The sequence below is a fragment of the Chanodichthys erythropterus genome, chromosome 3, assembly GCF_024489055.1.
Source record: "Chanodichthys erythropterus isolate Z2021 chromosome 3, ASM2448905v1, whole genome shotgun sequence".
NCBI lineage: Eukaryota > Metazoa > Chordata > Actinopteri > Cypriniformes > Xenocyprididae > Chanodichthys > Chanodichthys erythropterus.
In genome coordinates, this window is record NC_090223.1 from 42,712,955 (window position 1) to 42,731,569 (window position 18,615).

Here is an 18,615-nt window from a genome sequence, read left to right on the forward strand (position 1 = left end):
AAATTTCAAGAAAAAAGTTGAGAAAATGTTGAGAATAAACTCGTTAAATTTCAAGAAAAAAAGTCATTAAATTTCGAGAAAAAAGTTGAGATAAAATGTTGAGAATAAAATCGTTAAATTACGAGAAAAAAAGTCATTAAATTTCAAGAAAAAAGTTGAGATAAAATGTTGAGAATAAAATCGTTAAATTACGAGAAAAAAAGTCATTAAATTTCAAGAAAAAAGTCGATATAAAATGTTGAGAATAAAGTCATTAAATTTACAAGAAAAAAGTTGTTAAATTACGAATTTGTTCTCATAATCTATCAACTTTTTTCTCATAATTTAATGACTTTATTCTCAACATTTTATCTCGACTTTTTTCTCGTAATTTAATGACTTTATTCTCAACATTTTATCTCGAATTTTTTCTCGTAATTTAACGAGTTTATTCTCAACATTTTCTCAACTTTTTTCTTGAAATTTAACAAGTTTTTTCTCGTAATTTAATGAGTTTATTCTCAACATTTTATTTAGACTTTTTTCTTGAAATTTAACAACTTTCATCTCGAGATGGGTTTTTTTTATTATTGCTTGGCCCTAATCCTCTTCTGTAGCAGTCAGAAGAGAGAAATATGTAAACTTTACTGTCACTCCCATAGCTGTTGTATTTTTTTTTCATAAAAAAAAAAAAAATTATATATATATATATATATATAAAAAACAGGATTTATGATATTGATGACTGTTAAAACGCATCATCACAGTCTGTGAAAAGGGTTTATTAAGACCTTTATGGCATCTATGGTGTTACGGTCTAGGCCGACAAAGCATTGAAGATTTATAGGCTTTTGAGTACATTTTGGAGATGGCCATCTTCTTAATGACTGTGTTATGGCTATCCAAATGTTAAACAGTTTTTGATAAAAATAATTTTAACATTTTAAATTTATGCATACAGTGACAAATACTCAAGAGACATACAGATGTGTGATGAATTTTTATTCAATACAAAATACATAAATAGAGCATTTGCAGGTGAAATCAGTGGCAGAAAATATTTGTACACATAGAAATACATTTATATATGCAGACAAAAAAAGCTGCGGTGACAAGAAACAAAATAGGGCAACTCACCATCAATTGCAAAAATTTATTTTTACCTCTAATCAATCCCTTTTATGACAGCCATAACAAATTTGATTAGCATAATTAAAATAAGAATATTTATTTCCTTGGCTTGACAAATTTCCCTGTCCAAGTTCAACAAACATTCATAATTTGAAAAAACTATCAAGTAGTCCATACACAGGACTATAACTTTTTCTCTCTTTTCTCTTTTTAAAAAAAGTACAATCTGTGACTGATGAACCGGTGTCAGACAGCCTCGATATGTGAAGACCAAATCGTAGTAGCACTGTTGCACCAATACCACTAGATTGCCAGTCATAGCTATTAAAGACTGCGTTTATAATTAAAATTGCTGGGTTCAACCCCGTTCACTGCTGTATTAGTATGGATGTACAGGGCAGTTTAAGGGCCTAAAAGCATAAATTCTCACTCTGACATGTAATAAATGAAATAACATCCCACATAAACTGTGCAATTCATTAGTCCATCAGCATTGGCATCAGTCTACATCCCAAAAGTGAAGCAGTAAAACAGGTCAAGCTGATGGAATGAAACATTCAAAGGCAAACGATAAACAAAAAAAAATCTTGCATGAGGCACCAAAACAGCATTTCGTTTAGGTGAGATCTGAAACAGACATGGGTGTTGTGCTTTCAATAACTGAACGACTTGGCAGTATATGTGATATGAATCTACTGAATAAAACACAAAAAGTGTAGCCCAAACAAATGATATAAAGAGTCGTCTTTAAAATAACCGCTGAAGAATTTAGAAAATGTAAACACACATTTCACAATACTTGTGCAGCCAGATGGTTAAAAAAAAAAAAAAAAAAAGTAGTAGACTCTCCCTCAACAGATATGTTCTTCTAAAAACCATCCCTTAAGGAATACAGCATTTGATCTCTTAAAGCTTACCTAAGTGCTGTATCATTTAGACACTTCCTCTGATTTTAAATCTACACATAAATATAAAATAATATTGCTTCAATTAGCAAATATATATGTGAGCTTTTTAAAGAGAGTGATGCAGTGCACATTAAAATGGCAGGTCTGTTGTGGTGTGGTGTGGTTTTCTGAACCCTAATGCTCATACTGCATTCAGACAGACTTGTAAAAGGCTGGTTTACGCAAGTGAGGTCTTGAAGGCGCTCCATGCGTGGAAACAACGGGTAAAACAATGAGGCTCGTTGCCCTTGCGCACCAGGCGCAGTTTTCTCGGGTGCTCTGAATCCTTGGACCTCATGTGTTGAATATAGACCTGATTGAAGGGTGAGAGAAATGTTAAGCAGGCACGGGAAAGACCTGAGAGGAAGTGTGTGTGTATGCAAAGATGAATACAAGTGCTGGGGCCAGTTGCAAAAAGACTAATTTTTTTCTTTAAAGGGTGATGAAACCCCAAAACCCCCTGTGAACAGCTATGTATCGGCTGGTCATCATTGAAAACACTAAAAGCACTCATACATTTTATCAGCAAGTGGAAACAAGTGGTTATTTTTGCAATTTTGTTTTTCCGGGTTGAAAAGTAAATGTCACGGAATCTGATCTAGTGTGTGGCTGGAGAGCCACGATTCTACATTATCAGATTCGGAAAGCTTCTCTGCATTTATTCAAGAGAACTAACTCTTTTAGCCCAATCACTGCACTGTGGTCATATACGGACTGGAGTAAGCTTGTTTAAAGTTTTTATGGACATAATTCATATACTCTAGTGCTCTAAACATGAACCAGCACCGTGTATTCACACATATTTCATCACGTCTTCTTCAAAATGAAATATATGTGCAAATAAGGATACTGATACCACTGCTTTACACAGCCATTTCTTGAGACTTTTTCAACTCTGAGGGATAAACATGCAGGCTAAAACCGAAGGGGTGGGGGTCAGTTATATTATATTATAAAATAGATTGGGCTAATTTGATACCGAAAAGACTGTACTGCCCCTAACTAACTTAGTTGTTCATACTAGTTCTTGAGGCACAATATTAACATAATGGCTATGTTCATGTTCATGCAACTGGCCCCTGGTGTAAATAAAACTGCCGCTCAATCTGTCACTGACCTGACAAGCCTTCAAGCTCAGTTTAATCTCCACCTGGCTTGTCTGTGTGCCGACCCACATGTAAACCTGTGAAACAAGCAAACAAACAACTCAGCAACAAAAATGACTGCCAGCATAATCTGTTCAGCTGCAAGCATGAATCACTACCTCTTTCCCATTGTCCAAAAGCATGATGTCATCATCAGCCAGGTCATCTTGACAGAAGTCTGAGCACTTCTCTGATACAGCAAAGTAACCCTTTTCATTTGAGCATCTGAGATCAGAGATAAAATCTATTATTACCTCAAAATATGATAAATGGAGAGAAGCAAATTAAGTAATTTAGTAAATAAATAAATACATAACTGCTGAAAAGTTTAGGGTCAGTGTCCGGTTGCATAAAGCACCTTAAGTGTAATTTTACCTTAAGATCGCCCTTATGTTTCCTTAAACTTAACGGTTATTTTCTGCAACACCCTTAAGTGTTACTTAAGGGTTTTTTGTTTTTTTTGTTGGTTTTTTTTTTTTTTTTTTTTTTTTTAGGTGAAACGTCATAAACCCTTGGAATTTCCCTTAAGTATATATTTTTCACTTCAGTAATCCCTTAAAAAAATAAGTGATACGATAAACGAAAGTAAATGATAAAGCCCCTAAAGGATTAGTCCACTTTTAAATAAACTTTTCCTGATAATTTACTCACCCCCATGTCATCTAAGATGTTCATGTCTTTCTTTCTTCAGTCGAAAAGAAATTAAGGTTTTGCCAAGTGTATTACTGCCCTCCACAGACCAAAGTTTGAACTAATTGTTGAACTAATTGTTATATACTTACACTAGAATATAGTATATGACAATTTAGTTCAAACTTTGACCTGTGGAGGGCAGTAATACACTTAGTGTCTACACTGCTGGACTTCAAATAGAGAAGAAAAAGAAGAAGAAGAGAGCTAGTTCAAGATGAGCATTCATTGTTAAAACGTTTAAATTTTTAAAAAATTTTTTAGAAAATGAGCGATGGTTTCTCTAGACCCTTATTCCTCATCTGGGTTTGCGGTAAACTGTAATTTTGACCTTCAACTGTTTGGGCTCCATTGAAGTCCACTATAAGGAGAATAATCCTGGAATGTTTTCATCAAAAACCTTAATTTCTTTTCGACTGAAGAAAGAAAGACATGAACATCTTGGATGACATGGGGGTGAGTAAATTATCTGGAAATTTTAATTTGAAAGTGAACTAATCCTTTAAGGGGCTTTATGTAGGGTTGCCACCTTCAATACAGAAAAATAAGGGACGCCAGCCGCAGCGGGGGCCACACCCCTCTGGGCCACGATGACCACAGTCCCGATGGCGTGCCAGTGGTGGTATATCATAACTTAAAACATATTTTCATAAAAATATTAAGATTGATACCAATGGACATTATAATAAGATATCTGCTATTGAAATCAGCGTGAACAGATGCAGTCTCTCACTATCACAACTTAAGTGGTCATATTGAATACACAGCTATGACAATAATGAACATAGGCCAACAAAGTGTGACTGAGACCACAAAAAAATAATCTTTTGGAGGAAGTTGTGAGATGTGAACCATATTTTATTAACTTATTAAATTAACAGATCCATAACGTAGTAATTATAAATTAAACAAATTGTAAATTGTCATTTGTTGTGAACAAAGATTTTGGCTAAAATATTTGTCATTGTTTGCATCCAAACAGTGAAACCACACCTAAATAAATGATATATCTGAAATATATGAAATGATAAATCTACAAACATTTCTTATTTAAGTAAAACACTTAAATATATTTACTTACCAATAATAAAAATGTTCTTATGTATTTATTTATTCCATTTTTATATTGTCTATTGTTAATTCTATAGTATTGAATGATGCAATTATTTAAATTGGTTAAGCATAACAAATAGGCCTAGTTGTTTATTTTATTCACATAGGTACTATATTTTGATTAAATATGTATTATTAAAGTAATGCTTATGTGTCTGACTGTACAACTTAACGTCATTTCTTAATAGGCAGCATATGAAATCTAACGTTATCAATCAAAAACATTACACTATCTGCCTCAGGAGAGAACCGGCGAGGCGGCGTCCCGCCCTCCTCTGACTCTGATTGGCCGTGATTCACGGCCCATGAACCTGAAACAAACCAATCAAACCACGATGGCAGCGTGTATTACCCGATCAGGGGCAAAATCAGGACGTGTCTTCACACAATGCAGGTGGGGTGATTTGCATGGGCTGCTGCATAATATGGACCTATGTAAAATACGGGACAAATTGCGTCCCGTATTGATTTGATATGGGACGCGTCATTTTGGCTGTAAATACGGGACGATTACGTATTTCACGGGCCGGGTGGCAACCCTAGCTTTATGCAACACTTATTGTTTTTTTAAGGGATTACTGAAGTGAAAATTATAACCAATTGAATGCATCCTTGCTAAATAAAATAAATAAACTTACTGACCCCAACGTTTTGAACGATAGTGTATTTAAATTTACTTCTATTAAACTTCTGAAATGCTCACCTAAACAGTCTAGCGTATTTCATGTAGTCTGCGTCTTCATCGTATGGCTTCTGTGAGCCAATGCCAACCCAGAAGAAATTTTCTGGCTCTTCTCCTTCATTTATCACCTGAAGAAAACGATAAAAGAAAAAGAAAAAGTTTATTAAAAAGAAAAAAAAAGTCATGATGTAGTTAGAGTGTTTTTGATTCTCATAGCTGAATGAACCTGTTTGCTGTAAGTGTCATCAAACATGGTGTTCATGATGTCCTCAGCCAGTTTAGCTTCATCAGGGTCTGCTGCTCGGCCCACCCACGTGTACACTATTCCCTGGTTGTCTGTACTTTCAAATGGCACCTACACAAATAACATTTAGAGTTGATTCCAGTCTTGATTCCTTTGTTATTATTACTTGATGTATAATACATGAACAGGTTGTATAAAGTACATCAAATGCAAGTTTACCTTCAATATGAAGCAGAATTCAGAGTTGAGGTTACCGGAATCTGTAGCTATTTGAATAGTCCTAAAAGCACAACAGAAACCACACATGTACATTTTTTTTTTTACAATTTAAGATATAGCTGATGCAAAGACACAACCTGTACATAACTTTATAGTTACCTGGTGCATAGTGCACTTCCATTTGTCCTAATGTGGTATAGGCTTGGCTGCACACTGTCCAATTTCAGCTTCCTCTTGCCTTTGTGGATGATGAACTTTCTCTTGAAGTGTGACAAGAACTTGAGATTCTCCTGTTGCTGGGTCATCCTCACAACCTGAAATATACATATGACGTCTCCTTAAAATGAAAGTCCATTCATATCGTGACTTGTGTGAAAATTATCGTCGCTGTTTGGTGGAAACTTTTTAATCGCCATAAAAAAAATTGACGGTAAAACTTCATATTTCCACCCCACCTCAATCATGAATGAAGTGCCGCACACAGTTTGAACGGTCTCTGCTTGTTTGCAATGAAAGCGTGAATAATAATAAAAAATAAATCAGGGTCTATGAATAATTACAGCATTTTCTTTCCTCAAGAAACACGTTTCATGTATTTGCGAAGCATGTTTTTGGCGATACTATATGTTTCTGCCCGACAGCGATGATATAAGGATTACACGGTCAAGGCAACAAGAGTCATTACAACACAATGAAGATGAAATATGAGATCCATTTCCTAATTAGTCCATTCAATTAACCATGTTAGCATGCAGTACCTCCAGTTTGCCTGGGAACAAGCTCTCAAACTTCTTCTGCAGGCTGAAAGTGAAGGTCAGCCAGCCCATGTTTGAGGCCTCACGACCCTGCCAGAAGTAAACCACACACTGGAAGTCTTCCTCTGGCTGTTTGTCCTCATCGTCTCCCTCTTCTCCTTTCTCTTTGCCTTTGTCCTGTTCATCCTCATACTCCACTGGCACCCAGTACCTGAGACAGACACAAATATCCCATCATTTCAATGAAAGATGAAAGTTATAACTAAGACTTCTTTTAGTTATTAATAATAACAGTTATAAGTTAGTAATAATCAGTAAATGTATACAGAACTCCGAGGATGAAATTTAATAAAAAGGGTGTCTTTTTTGTCTAAAGATTTCACTTAAAAGGAACACTCCACTTTTTTTGAAAATAGGCTCATTTTCCAACTCCCCTAGGGTTTACCATTTTCTAATCCATTCAGCCGATCTCCGCTTTTACCACTTTTAGCATAGCTTGGAGAGATGCTGCATAATATCATTGCACTGCTGCAGCAAAGTTCCTTGATTATTACGCCGGAATGAGAGTATAGTTCATAGCCATATCGGCCTAGAAAATCGCAACTTTTCATTTTCCTTCGGTCTTAGTACACGATATAACTACAGAGGAGTCAAGTTTTAAATAGGAAAAATATTGAAACTCTTTGGTTATTTTTGAGCGAAATGCTAACGGTCTCATCAGATTCAATGAACTATGCTAAGCTATGCTAAAAGTGGTACCGCCAGACCCGGAGATCGGCTGAATGGATTCGAAAACGGTAAAACTCAACTGTTTAGGGGAGTTGGAAAATTAGCCTATTTTCCAAAGAAAGTGGAGTGTTCCTTTAAAATGATCAGAATTTTGTCATCTGAGAATTGAGTAATAACACAAATTAATTACAGTTTTGCAGGTAATTTTAGTGAAGACCAACCTGCAGAGAAACACGTAACAATCCTGAGTGTGAAAGTGACCGAACTCCTCCTCTGGTAAACGGGCGAACTTCTTCCCCTCCAGAACGAAGCCCTCCATGCCATCCAAATCCTCATTCCACTCCTCCATCATCTGCTCCGCCTGTCAGATTTACAACATAGAGAATTAATTTAATGAAATGATATGATTAAAATTTGGGATTAATGAGCTGTTAATTCAAGTCTCACCTCTGTGAGGGGCATGGCTGGCTGTCTAGGCAGGAACAGAGCCGTTAGGTCAGCTTTCATCTGGTCTTTCTGCTCTGCATCCTTCTTCACCTTTCCAGACAAGCCCTCATTTTGCTTCACACTCTCTGCGTTCCTGGTATAATCCACCTTCAAAACGTCATCCCAATTCTTGAACTTGGATTTGAAGACCTGTTGAGCATAACATGGAATTAAAATGTAGATTGTGACATTTAATAAAATAACTTTAAATAAAGGCAAAACAGTTTTTTAATCTCTTATTTTGTCAATTTTACCTGGCACTCTGTGCCCTCCAGATTACGTATAACCACAGCGTGTTTTGGCCGATGAAGCATACTGCACACCTCTTGGCCCAGCTTCAACGCAGCTGCCCTCACAAGACGTGGGGACTTACGGCCAATCCAAATAAAGACATCAGACCAGCAATCTAAGATGTAGACACCTTTAGTGTCCAAAAGACCTTGTACCTATAACGAGAAAATATTCCATCAGTTAGTTTATTCGTAGATGATTAAGGAGCCCAAACTTTTGAATGATAGTATACATTTTGTACTGAAATTTTTTGCTGCAAAAATCATTATGGAAATGACATCACTAAATTACCAGTCTGTGCTCTGGAACCACATCTAGTTTGAGCTTGTCCTTGTGCTCCACAGACAGTTTGTAGTTGATCTGAGGAAGTTCAAGGTACCCCAAGCCCAAGCCAACCTAACAGAACAAGAAAGAACTAGATATTTTACACCGTGGTGATTTTAGAAAGGAATGCACAAGAAACCATAGACCATTCCCTGACCTTATAGAGCTTGGGCCGGACAGGACTGAAGTCATCTGGGACATGTTTCTTGATTTCCTCTGGCTGTCCTCCAAGAATTTCCCAGAATTCTGGAGGTTCGTGATTCTGCATCAAAGTCGTAATCTCTGCTTTGCTTTTTCGCTCATTTTTGTTCATCTTTTCAGCGAATAACCTGTAAATAGCATGGAGACTATTACAAGTCTGAACAAATAATAATAATAAAAAAACTGCTTAATTGTTTACATATTACCTTGCTTTTGTAGTGCCACCAAGTGTTGCATTGCCTCCTCTCCAAATAAATAATTCAAGACCAGCGTCCAACAAAAAGACAAATCTAGAAACAGAAAAAAAAAAAAAAAAAAAAAAAAAATCAGACCGAATCATACCAATCAACATACATAGAGCAAACGGCACACAAAACTCACCGTGGGTCGAGTGAGGATGCTTTCAGAGGCACAGATTCTAATCTGATGTTCTTTTTCCCATAAACCCTGTACAACCTGCCCAAAACACAAAACAAACAGGATTAGTGTGAGTCAGATCAGGGGTGAGCTGGAGAGGCAGTCCTAGGTGTTGTTTTTGGCGGGGCACCTGGTTGGGTATTGCGTGTCCTCTACTGTGTAAAATCCACTAGACGTTCCACCCTCAATGTAAGAGATCTCATTGTCAAACACCTAAAACACAGTGCAGAAAAATAAAGCTAAGCATATGCTGATAATGTAGCATTACTTCATTTTGTGCAGGGAATGGCATTTGTTTTACTGACCGCAGTGAATTCTTCACTCTCATCTCCCATCTCCTCTCTGATTGTCCTGCACTCAGCACCCAAATAATTACGGAGATTGACAGCATGGATAGCAGCGCCGGCTTTCTTATCAAGTGTAGCTTCCTGACCGATCCAGTAAAAGATTTGCCAGTTCAGGGCGCCGTTATCATCTAAGAACGTCTGTAAAAGTGCATTACAAAGCATTAATTGAAAGAAGGGATGCAGACTGGGAGTATTTAAACTAGAGTATGATCATCATTAGCATTTTTTTTTTTTTTTTACAGAGCTGACCTTGAGAATAATGTAACAGTCTGCCTCATAGAACTTCCCATGGAAGGCCTCTTCCACCTGCATGGGTACAAAGTTTTCTATTTGCCAAATCGAAACACCAGGGATCTGCCCCACATCCTCCAAGAAGAATTCAGAGTAATCTAGCTGAGGTTTCTCAAGGTTCTTGTCCCAGCGTTTGGTTTTCAGATCAGAGTACTTCATGTCTCCATTCTCCTAAAAGATCAAGAGGCATGTGAAGACCAGGAAGGTTTGGACATATATATATATATATATATATGTAATGGTTCTATCATTTTTAGCTCTGCTGTTCCCTCACCTCAATAGATTTGTTCTTCTCCTGAGCCACATCTGACATTCCCTTTAGCACCTGTTTAGCCTGATCATCCTGGGCTGAGTCCTTTCTTCTCCTTAGCCTCATCTTCCTGGCCATATGGTCTCTTGGACTATTTCCTGTATAACACATAAAGATCATGTTGCACTTTGAGCTGCATTTTAGTCAGTGTTAATTTCAAAATACTTTTTTGTCATTTCCACCAACAATTTTTTTTTTTCATAGACGGAAATGAGAACTAAATAAAAACAGTTTTTGAGTGACAAAAACTATGATGAAAATCAGGACAAAGACAAATTTCGTCAACGAATAAAAATGAGATGAAAATGTTACGAGGGACGAATTGGAAAGAGATCCAGTCAGAACTGATATCCTGCATGGTAGCTGAATTATAACGTGCTGATCTACCAGGCAGGACACTTGTTGCATGTCTCATAAAACGTTAAAAATGTAAACGTCTGGGAGAAAGAGAAGAGCAGACATATGGATAGATCTGAAAAAGGATGACAACACAAAAGAGAACTCTATTCTGTGCGCACACAGCCGAAGCGCACAAACCTAGACCATGCACGAGTACTAAATTGAGCTCTTGTTCGCGTCTGAATAGACAAACACGCGCAACATTATGTAAAAATGTCCATTTTGGAGAGTATTCATGTAAACAAAGTCAGATAGGTCTTAAGAGAATGTAAACAGTTGGGAGAATATCAGATGGTCACTGTAGCATTGGATCTGCGCATTCGGTCTTAAAGTGTCAGCAGCCTAATAAACCTAATGCCTGTCTGTTCCCCTAATATTAATCAAACAACAAAAGAAAGAGAAAAGCATTCACTGCTTTTTAATAGCTTTAATAAGAATTAATTATATTTAATTTATATATAAATAAATATGTCTGCTTGAAAGAATAAAGAATGATGCATGCAATTTGTTATAAAGAATGCATATATCATTCATTAAAAAGAAGACTATGTTCTTCTTTAGGAGAAGTGGTTTTATTTAATTTTATGATTAAATAAATAAAGATGTTATGTGACACAGCAGTGAAATGTGTCTATATTTCATGTTCAAACATTAATATATTAATGGTTAATAGAGTATACAATGGAGAAATTTGGAAATTTTAGAGAAATTCTTAATTGATGCATTACAATTTAACTAAACCCATTAGATCTTAGTCAACTAAACCTACTGTAGATTTAGTCGACTAAAACTGAAACAATTTAGATTACTAAAATGGCATTTTATTCAAAAGACTGTCCAAAACTAAATCAAAATTTGCTTTCAAAATTAACACTGATTTCAGTCATATTTTCAGCATGGTTACTTCAAACTCAGCATCTTGAGCCAACAAGGGTTAGTTTGTGATAGCTCATAAATACAATAATATAACTCTTTGGGGGAAAAAAAATATTGTACCTCCACCAGCTGCTGCCACAGTGGCTGGAGATGCACCAGCCAATCGCAGCTGGTTCTGCAATGAGAAGTCTATGTTGTACCACTCAGCTGTCCTGTCCACTGGTTTAGGGGGCATGACTAGATTTGGATTCTCACGAACATCCAAAACCTAAAACATCAGTGTCACAAATACAAGTTTGATCAGCATTTATTAACTGGTTTAACATGTTATTATTATAGTTATTTTTTTAATCAAGAGTTCTTACCTCCAGGGCCGTAAGAAAATGGATGGCCTCTGGTAATGTCACTAGTCGGTTTTTGTTCAAGACCAGCTTCTTTAACTTTCCACACCTGAGCAAAATCAAATAGCCACATATTATTACCATTCTCAATTGGATATACATTGGTTTTATAATTATATCTAACCACCAATAAACTGTGTCAGTTCTCACCTGCACAGCCCCTCTGGAACAAGCTCCAAATTATTATTTGCCGCCATAAACTCAACCAGGTTGGACAATTTTCCCACACCAGATGGAAGCCCATCAAAATCAATTTTATTCGAGTTCACATACAGCTTCTTCAGCTTGGACAGCTTGCAAATGGCAGACTGCGCATCACATCAAACAGGGAAAAAGAACAGACAAGATTAGTGGCAAGCAAATATCAAATATATCAATGTAAGCTGAACGACAACATTATTAATGTGAAGTATCAGCTCATGCACAGAAGCACTTTTAAAGCCAAACAACGTTTGATAACTGATAAGTTCAGTTATCTGATAAGTTTTTGTTTGTCAGTGAGGGACTTACAGGCAGAGATGTGAGCTGATTCCTAGAAAGGTTGAGCGTTTCGAGTTTTGTCCACTGATCTATGCACAGTGACATTTCAGATATCTGATTGCTGCTCAGATTTAGCCGTTTGAGATTAGCCAGCGAATACAAGCATTCTGGTACCCGAGACAGATCATTGCAGGACAGGTCCACGTCTACACAAAAACACACAACAGATTCATTATACAAGGAATAGCAGCAATTAGAGACACACTGATGATTATTTTGCAGAGAGTGCAGTAACACCGCTAGATGTCTACCTGCTAGATTGGTGAGGCCCTCCAGACTCGTGGGCATATTATTTTGAGTACGCTGTGTGTTCCTTAAATGGAGGGTCTGAAGAGCTACCATAGCAGGTAACTGCCTGTTACGACAAAAGTGACACAGATTGGAGCCAGAGTTTATCAGAGGCAATGTTGATAACACAATGAGGTCATTTGAAATGAATGCATATATGGCGCCTATATGGCGATGTACCAATTGCATAGAGGGAAATTAAATCATAAAAACTACCCATCTTACCTCAGCTGTGCGTGCATAAGCGGATTATTATTGAGTATCAGGGTCTGCAAATGGACTAAGCGTCTCATCTGAGGAGGCAGACTGTCCAAATTATTGTCACTCAGGTCCAGGTACAGCAGATCAGTGAGGTTAATGAACAGCTGATTCGGTATGTTATCAATGCTGTGAGAAAGCAAACATCAGAGAACTCAATAAGACTAACATATGTGTTCACAGAAATTCATGGTTAAAATCATTATGACAAAGAAAAGGATGAGCACTTTGATTGCTCAAGTACTTAGGGAGGGATGGGGGTAAAGGATAAAGTGAGTTCGGTCTGCACTTTTTTTTTTATTTATTTATTTTTTAAATTGCGGGTTCATGTACATATGTATTAGAAAGACAGATTAGTGGTCTTTCAAAGGATTTTCAAATATTATTTTGGACAATGTAGGGCCATGGAGTTAAAAAGGTTGATAACCATTGATATTGATGGATACTGCACTGACTCTTTCTGTTTTTCAGTATTTTGTGCTGTGCATAGCTTTCAAAGGCCCTGTTTACACCTAGTTTTAAAGGGTTAGTTCACCCAAAAATGAAAATTCTGTCATTAATTATTCACCCTCATGCCGTCCACACCCATAAGACCTTCATTCATCTTCAGAACACAAATTAAGATATTTTTGATAAAATCCGATGGCTCAGTGAGGCCTTCATAGGGAGTAATGTCACTTCCTCTGTCAAGATCCATTAATGTACTAAAAACATATTTAAATCAGTTCATGTGAGTACAGTGGTTCAATATTAATATTATAAAGCGACAAGAATATTTTTGGTGTGCCCAAAAAAAAACAAAATAACGACTTATTTAGTGATGGCAGATTTTAAAACACTGCTTCATGAAGCATCTGAGCATGAATGAATCAGTATATTGAATCATGATTCGGAACACGTGTCAAACCGCCAACGGCTGAAATCACATGACTTTGGTGCTCCGAACAGCTGATTCGATACACTGATTCATTTATGTTCCGAATCTTCCTGAAATAAGTCGTTATTTTTGGTGCACAAAAAGTATTCTTGTCACTTTATAATATTAATATTGAGCCACTGTACTCACATGAACTGATTTAAATATGTTTTTAGTACATTAATGGATCTTGAGAGAGGAAATGTCATTGCTCCCTATGGAGGCCTCACTGAGCCATCGGATTTCATCAAAAATATCTTAATTTGTGCTCTGAAGATAAATGAAGGTCTTACGGGTGTGGAACAGCATGAGGGTGAATAATAAATGACATCATTTTCATTTTTGGGTAAACTAACCCTTTAAGATGCATTTCGGTCGATCAGATCACAAGTAGACGAGGGAGGCATTCTCGTTTACACCTGGTGTTTTAATCCGTCTCTTTTGTCCACTTTCAACCACTTCTGTCCTGATTTCTTCGAGGGGAGGGTCTATGTTTTTTTTTCTTTTCAGATCTTTCGATTTAATGGACAAAATAAGCTCACGCAATCTACATATGAACATGCACGGAGATGACAAAAACCATTCAGAGAAATCATCTTTCGTTTCTGCTCTGACAGCCGCAAGGCCGGCCGAATGCGGTGAGTGTGTGTTAGAAATCAGGAATGGTGCTTGGTATGTTTTTTTGTCTTCAAACCAAACTTGGGTCTTCAGCCAACACACTTTAATCCCGTCTGGCCCATAATGTTTTACTTATTAGTTCAAAACATTTTACCCCATTTACACCTGTATTTAGCGTTGTCCACTTGTGATCCGATCAACCAAAATGCATCTTAATACCAGGTGGAAACAGGGCCCAAGATGGTGTGTCAAACTAAAAATAGTTACAATCAGGTTTCAAGATCCATGTGTTATTTTCCATTCCATCAGTAGCACGTCTAGCACAAGTCTAGTCTAGCTAATACCGTGCACATAAATGTATCCTTAATGTACGCCCCAAAATCACACAAGACATCTTCCAAAATACCACAGTAACAGATCACAATATAAAATCCTAAAATGTTTCAAGTGTGTGTTCATGATAGATCATTATTCTTCACTTCCAAGAACTTGGGTACAAAAAAAGGCCGTACCTATTGTGACTGAGGTTTAAGACCAACATGTTTCTGGAGTTCTCTAAGTCCCGAGGGATTTCAGTTAGTTGGTTGTAGCTCAGATCCTGAATAGAAGAGGGAACAATACATTTAAAAACACACCATCATTACAGCACACACTCTATGACAAATTTGCATAGTTTCACTAATCAAAACACAGCCCTGCTTACTTAAAATTAAATCATGCCTGTAATTTTGCACTTAACTGAGAAATAAACACAAAGTAATTCTCTACATACCAGCACAGAAAGATCATCCAGCTGAAAAATATCATCAGGAACACCAGAGTTCTTCAGGTTGTTTGCTCTGGCCACAACCGCCTAAAGCAAAACAACAGATCAAATGCTTGCCTGAGCAATATAAATATTTACAATAAAATAGAAATTCATGCCGTTTCTTGACAAAACCATTTTTAAGTAGATAGACTACAGTTCAAATGTTTGGAGTCAACAAGGTTTAATACATTTCTGAATATTCACCAAGGCTGTATTTATTTGACCAAAAATACAATAAAAACAGTAACATTGTGAAATATTACCACTGAATTGTTTTGTATTTTAACAGGCCATGTTCACACAGTAACAGAATACGGTTGTCAGTCCTGTACACGAGTCCATAATACGGTTATGTTCACACACAGTTCAGTTATTTAGGGAGGGACAACTGCATTCTAAAACCGAACTCACACCTGTACTTTTTCAAGAATTAACACCGGCAATCTCTGAAAACCCATTTGTGTTCTACGCACGACTCAAATGCTCCATTTTCCACCCCAATATAAAAGCTTCTGTCGGTTAATGAAGATTTAACGGAAGAACTCGTGGCTCGATTGTCTTGTCATAAGTGATAAAGTTTTTTGGACGTCTTTGATATTACTTTGGTCACTGTCGCTACTTGATTCACATTGGACGTTCAGACAGTATGAGATGTTGTTGCTGTTTGAATGGGACATTTCGAGATCCTCACTTGTAAGTAAATGCGGTTGTCAATCCCAGAAAATGACAGTGTGAAAGTAGACATATATTTAAAAATATAAATTTGATCAAAGCTGAATTTTCAGCATCATTACTCCAGTCTTCAGTGTCACATGATCCTTCAGAAATCACTCTAATGTGATGATTTGCTGCTCAAGAAACATTTCTTATTTTTATCAATGTTGAAAACAGTTGTGCTGCTTAATATTTTTGTGTGAATCTGTGATAGGTTTTTTAGGATTCTTTAATAAAAGAAAATTTAAAAGAACAACATTTATATGAAACAGAAATCTTTTGTGACAAATGCCTTCACTGTCACTTTAGCTCAATTTAATGCGTCTTTGCTGAATAAAAGTAGTAATTTCTTTCAAAAAAAAAAATCTGACTCCAAACTTTTCAACAAAACAGTTACATAAATACTTACACTACCGTTCAAAAGTTTGGGATCGGTAAGATTTTTAATATTTTTATAAGAGGTTTCGTCTGCTCACCAAGATTGCATTTATTTGATCAAAAATACAGTAAAAACAGTAATATTGTGAAATATTATCACTGTTTTCTATTGGAATATAATATAAAATGTAATTTATTCCTGTGATCAAAGCTGAATTTTCAGCATCGTTACTCCAGTCTTCAGTGTCACATGATCCTTCAGAAATCACTCTAATATGATGATTTAGTGCTCAAGAAACATTTCTGATTATTATCAATGTTGAAAACAGTTGTGTACTTTTTTTTCAGGATTCTTTAATAAAAAGAAAATTTAAAAGAACAGCATTTATATGAAACAGAAATCTTTTGTGACAAATGCCTTCACTGTCACTTTAGCTCAATTTAATGCGTCTTTGCTGAATAAAAATAGTAATTTCTTTCAAAAAATACAATCTGACTCCAAACTTTTGAATAAAACAGTTACATAAATATCTATAAATACTTATGTGAAATGCTAGTAGAGAACATATGAAGTATTGCGCAATATAGTCGATCATATTTACCCTCAGGTTGGGAAGACTTGACAGTTCTCCATGCAGTGTCGTCAGGCTGTTGTGACTCACAGACAAATGTTCCTGATTTCACACAAAAGAGCAAAAAAAAAAAAGACCCGAGAATGAATATTAGTAAGCTGAAAAAGCCTAGTTGCAAAATATGAAATTGTGACTTCACAATCACCAGTTTCTGTAGAGAGGCCAGTTCCTCTGGAAGATAGCAAAGCCCCGTCCTGTTCAGCTTCAGCCATCGCAAGCTGCTCATAGACTTGACATGCTCAGGAAAATAACCTCCCTGTGTGCACAAGAGATGCAAAGTCCCAAATCAGACCATCATGAGTCATACGAGTCAGTTTCTGTGTTAGTGATTGTGCCGGTTTTTGATGGATCTGCTACACTGATGTCATTTCCCAAATAATCCTATTCAAGTCAGTCTGACACATGAATTTGACCAAAAACAAGATAAACCTGGTACAATGAAGTCATTTCAGGACAGAAAAAAACTAAATTGTGCAGATACGGGGTGTGTCTGCTGTGGCAACAACATGAGCGAGAGCCAGAAAAGGGGTTATCAATTGTTTAGACATCACATACACATCTATATAGTTTATCTATAAAGACCCGATCAGTACTGTGAAATAAAAATCAATAATTAATAATAAGAAATATTATTTCAGAAAACATTTAGCTGCATTTATTGTATTTGTTCTAATTATTATAGCACTGTATTGTTAGATGTATTTATTTTATTCACTATTTACTATCTATTTTTTATTTATTTCACATATTACTTATTTTATTATTTTTTTTACACTTTTCTATAAACATTTGCACAGACTTGAACGCTAGAAAACACAATCTTCTCGATATGAGCGGATCTGACTGAAGTGGCTTTACATAATAAGACAAAGACAAATGTACTCAAGTGAACTGACACACTTGAGAGGTTGGGTAATACTACTGCTTAAGGAACCCATGTAAAAGACTTCTGTACTTAACTTACACATGCTTTAAATAACAAAATCTTCCTTTTGTTTGCATATTGATGCCATATGCTGCACTCTTTCTCCTAACAACTAACAGGTTTTGAAAGACTGTCAGCAGCGCAGTTCATTTACTGAGGCCAGAAGTGTTACTGTCACCCAACACAGCTGACTTGCTAACAAACTTCTAGTTATTTCCCCTGCCTGTCACACCACTTGATGGACCGCAACAAATTTGACAAGCTAACGCCCAGTGCTCTTGTGAGCTAGCACAGTTAGCACTGCTAGCTCTCCATCTCAACCTGTTTTGACACGCTAACTAACCTACATCGCTTTCCTCGCTCGAGCGAATGATTTATTAACAATATCCCGTACCCGCAGACGTACTAAATCAAAACTCTTACCTTAAAGTCATTCCCACTCAGGTCTACTCCCCTGATAAAGGGGAGAACTCCGGTGGCGGCCATGTCTAGTACAGGATAAGGCAGCAGACGCAGTCTATTTCAGTTTGGTGGAGGAACAAACACTTCCCCCTCCCTCCC

The 18,615-nt window shown here is 36.6% G+C and overlaps 1 protein-coding gene across 1 annotated transcript; it reads right to left on the reverse strand.

The window, feature by feature from the left end:
• Nucleotides 1-947: 947 nt before the first annotated feature.
• flii (FLII actin remodeling protein) lies at nucleotides 948-18,615 on the reverse strand. Its single transcript, XM_067382384.1, has 30 exons — nucleotides 18,478-18,615; nucleotides 17,275-17,385; nucleotides 17,100-17,171; nucleotides 15,370-15,450; nucleotides 15,110-15,195; nucleotides 13,031-13,192; nucleotides 12,769-12,872; nucleotides 12,488-12,663; nucleotides 12,128-12,285; nucleotides 11,942-12,026; nucleotides 11,697-11,844; nucleotides 10,266-10,399; nucleotides 9,950-10,162; nucleotides 9,659-9,838; nucleotides 9,484-9,566; nucleotides 9,318-9,392; nucleotides 9,143-9,226; nucleotides 8,893-9,064; nucleotides 8,703-8,807; nucleotides 8,375-8,566; nucleotides 8,082-8,270; nucleotides 7,856-7,995; nucleotides 6,909-7,116; nucleotides 6,310-6,464; nucleotides 6,151-6,211; nucleotides 5,914-6,042; nucleotides 5,709-5,815; nucleotides 3,322-3,427; nucleotides 3,175-3,240; nucleotides 948-2,370 (listed from the first exon to the last, which is right to left on the reverse strand). The coding sequence occupies exons 1-30, from the start codon at nucleotides 18,538-18,540 to the stop codon at nucleotides 2,236-2,238; spliced, it is 3,780 nt and encodes a 1,259-aa protein (XP_067238485.1). The 5' UTR covers nucleotides 18,541-18,615; the 3' UTR covers nucleotides 948-2,235.

What these genes read in the sequence shown, in the direction of transcription:
- flii (XM_067382384.1), bottom strand. Translation starts at nt 18,540, where the DNA reads ATGGCCGCCACCGGAGTTCTCCCCTTTATCAGGGGAGTAGACCTGAGT. An exon ending in ATTTTCTTACGGCCCTGGAG is followed by an intron (nt 11,845 to 11,941) that starts GTAAGAACTCTT and finishes CTGATGTTTTAG; the next exon opens with GTTTTGGATGTTCGTGAGAA. An exon ending in GACACGCAATACCCAACCAG is followed by an intron (nt 9,393 to 9,483) that starts GTGCCCCGCCAA and finishes TGTTTTGGGCAG; the next exon opens with GTTGTACAGGGTTTATGGGA.